Source organism: Nicotiana attenuata, unplaced genomic scaffold, assembly GCF_001879085.1.
Source record: "Nicotiana attenuata strain UT unplaced genomic scaffold, NIATTr2, whole genome shotgun sequence".
In the NCBI taxonomy this organism is placed as follows: domain Eukaryota; kingdom Viridiplantae; phylum Streptophyta; class Magnoliopsida; order Solanales; family Solanaceae; genus Nicotiana; species Nicotiana attenuata.
In genome coordinates this window covers 5,199-7,429 of record NW_017682427.1, presented here as the reverse complement: position 1 = coordinate 7,429, position 2,231 = coordinate 5,199, and the positions used below count along the sequence as shown (strand labels likewise).

The following is a 2,231-nucleotide window of genomic DNA, read 5'->3' as shown; positions in this document are numbered from 1 at the left end:
TCCGCTTCGTAATAATGGCTTACGATTCAGGTGTGTTTTCTGTAACAATTTTATGTAAGATTATCATGTTCAAGATCCTGGTATGAATTAAAGTTTATGTCTACATGTCATGAGCCTAGATTGTTTGAACTGATAATCTTCGTAAAAGAAATTATATATCTCTAACTGTATTGCTGTTACGAAAGTGCCGTATTGCTAAAATTAGAACTTCACATATATTCAAAGATTTAATGATATATGTGAGGTTTCTGTTCATAGACAAAATATCATGATGGATAATAACTTATGGGATAAACTCTAGTTATATTATGTCAAATCGTCATTTATGGATCATCAAATTAATTGGTTTCATCCACCAATTTCATCTCTGTATTTCGCTCTTCGGGGCTTGTAAGCACATTTTCTTGGTTTGAACAGATATTTGATGTTAAAATTAGAAAAAGATGATGAAGAGTGTGGATTACAGTTTAATTAGCAATAAACACTAAAGTTATTCCTTGTCTTAAGTTTCTGGCGGCTATGTGATTATTGACTAATAAAGAAGAAAAGTAATTAATATTTGTACCGGGAATATAAACCTGTGGGATCAGATTACCCCAAAATCTCGTCACGGTGCACAAAGGCTTTCAATATATTAATGAATTTCATTGGATGATTTTGTTAAATTGAATCACTTATGTTCGTTAAAAGCCATATTTTGTCCAATCAAATTGCCTATTGTTAAGTTATTCTGTGCAATAAAGTATTTCTTGTTTCAGGCCATACGACGTATTATGGTCATTAAATTGATAAACTCATTTATTATTTTTTTTTATGTATGTAATTTATGTTCGTAGAGTTTGTTAATCACCAAAGTGATCAAACATGATTGCTCACATGCATAAAATCTTATGATATTTATTTTATGTATGCATTTATGTTTATATAGTTTGTTAGTCGCCAAAGTGGCCAAACTAGCATGTATGAAAAATATGCATACATAAATTTTTTAGTTTATCCATGAAATTAATGAAATGCCTATAATTAAAAAAAATAGATAAATTAATTTTCACTATTGCTAGAACTTAAGGATTTACCCAAAGGCGGATCAATTATTCTATGAATAGTGAATATGATGATGTAATTTAATATTTTTTAGTCAAATATATATTGTCTGTCCAAAGATGTCATATATGTTTGGTTAAAAATATTTAATTACCTATTAAAGACTAAATGGCATTTAAATTATAATAGTGTGTCATAGTATTTTGCCCAAAGGATAACTGCGATATGCTTTAATTATTTTACTGAATCCATATTGATTTGTGAGCATCTATTATCTATTTTGTAGTTATTCCTCGTCATTCGCATGCTTCGTCTGTTATTGTGTTCAATGGATTGAACTTCTCTTAATGGCATGAACAGGTCCAGTTCCACTTAGGTGTAATGGATCTTGACTTGGCTCTACTGAATGATAAGCCCACTGCCATTACTGATACGAGCAGTGCGGATGAGAAGTCTTTCCATAAAGCATGGGAACGCTCTAATAAGCTGAGCCTTATGTTTATGCGAATGAGTATTGCCAACAACATTAAGAGTACTATTCCACAAAAAGAAAGTGCCAGGGAATACCTGAAGTTTATGGAAGAATGTTTTCGTTCTGCAGATAAGTCTCTCACTGGTACACTAATGGCTGAACTCACAACCATGAAGTTTGATGGATCGGGTAGTATGCAAAACCATATCATCAAGATGACTAACATTACAACAAGACTTCAGACCTTGGGGATGAAAGTTGATGACTCCTTCTTGGTTCAGTTTATTATGAACTTGTTGCCTCCTGAGTATGGGCCTTCTCAAATTAACTATAACACTATTAAGGATAAGTAGAATGTTAGAAAATTGTCTAGTATGCTTACTCAGGAGGAGTCAAGACTTAAGAAACAAGAGAGTCATTCAATTAACCTCATGGGTCAAGGAGCTGGTAAAGGACTTAAAGTGAAGGCCAACAAGTTCAATAAGAAGAAAGCACCTGCTAAAGCTCCACAGGATGCTAACAAGGAACATAAAGCAGATGTGTGTTGTTTCTCTAACAAGGAAGGACGCTATCAGAAAGATTGCTTGAAACGTAAAGCATGGCTCGAAAAGAAAGGTAAAATTAGTGCTTTTGTATGTTTTGAATCAAATTTAATAGAAGTTCCTAATAATACTTGGTGGCTTGATTCTGGTGCAACTGCTCATATATCTACTAC

At 32.7% G+C, this 2,231-nt stretch overlaps 1 protein-coding gene across 1 annotated transcript; it reads left to right on the top strand.

Moving 5' to 3' along the window:
- The first annotated feature begins 14 nt into the window (after positions 1-14).
- Positions 15-1,869, top strand: LOC109222002. The gene is made up of 2 exons (XM_019386419.1): positions 15-80; positions 1,405-1,869. Exons 1-2 carry the CDS (start codon positions 15-17, stop codon positions 1,867-1,869), a joined length of 531 nt encoding a protein of 176 aa, XP_019241964.1.
- Positions 1,870-2,231: the final 362 nt, after the last annotated feature.

What these genes read in the sequence shown, in the direction of transcription:
- LOC109222002 (XM_019386419.1), top strand. Translation starts at nt 15, where the DNA reads ATGGCTTACGATTCAGGTGTGTTTTCTGTAACAATTTTATGTAAGATT. An exon ending in TTATCATGTTCAAGATCCTG is followed by an intron (nt 81 to 1,404) that starts GTATGAATTAAA and finishes TGGCATGAACAG; the next exon opens with GTCCAGTTCCACTTAGGTGT.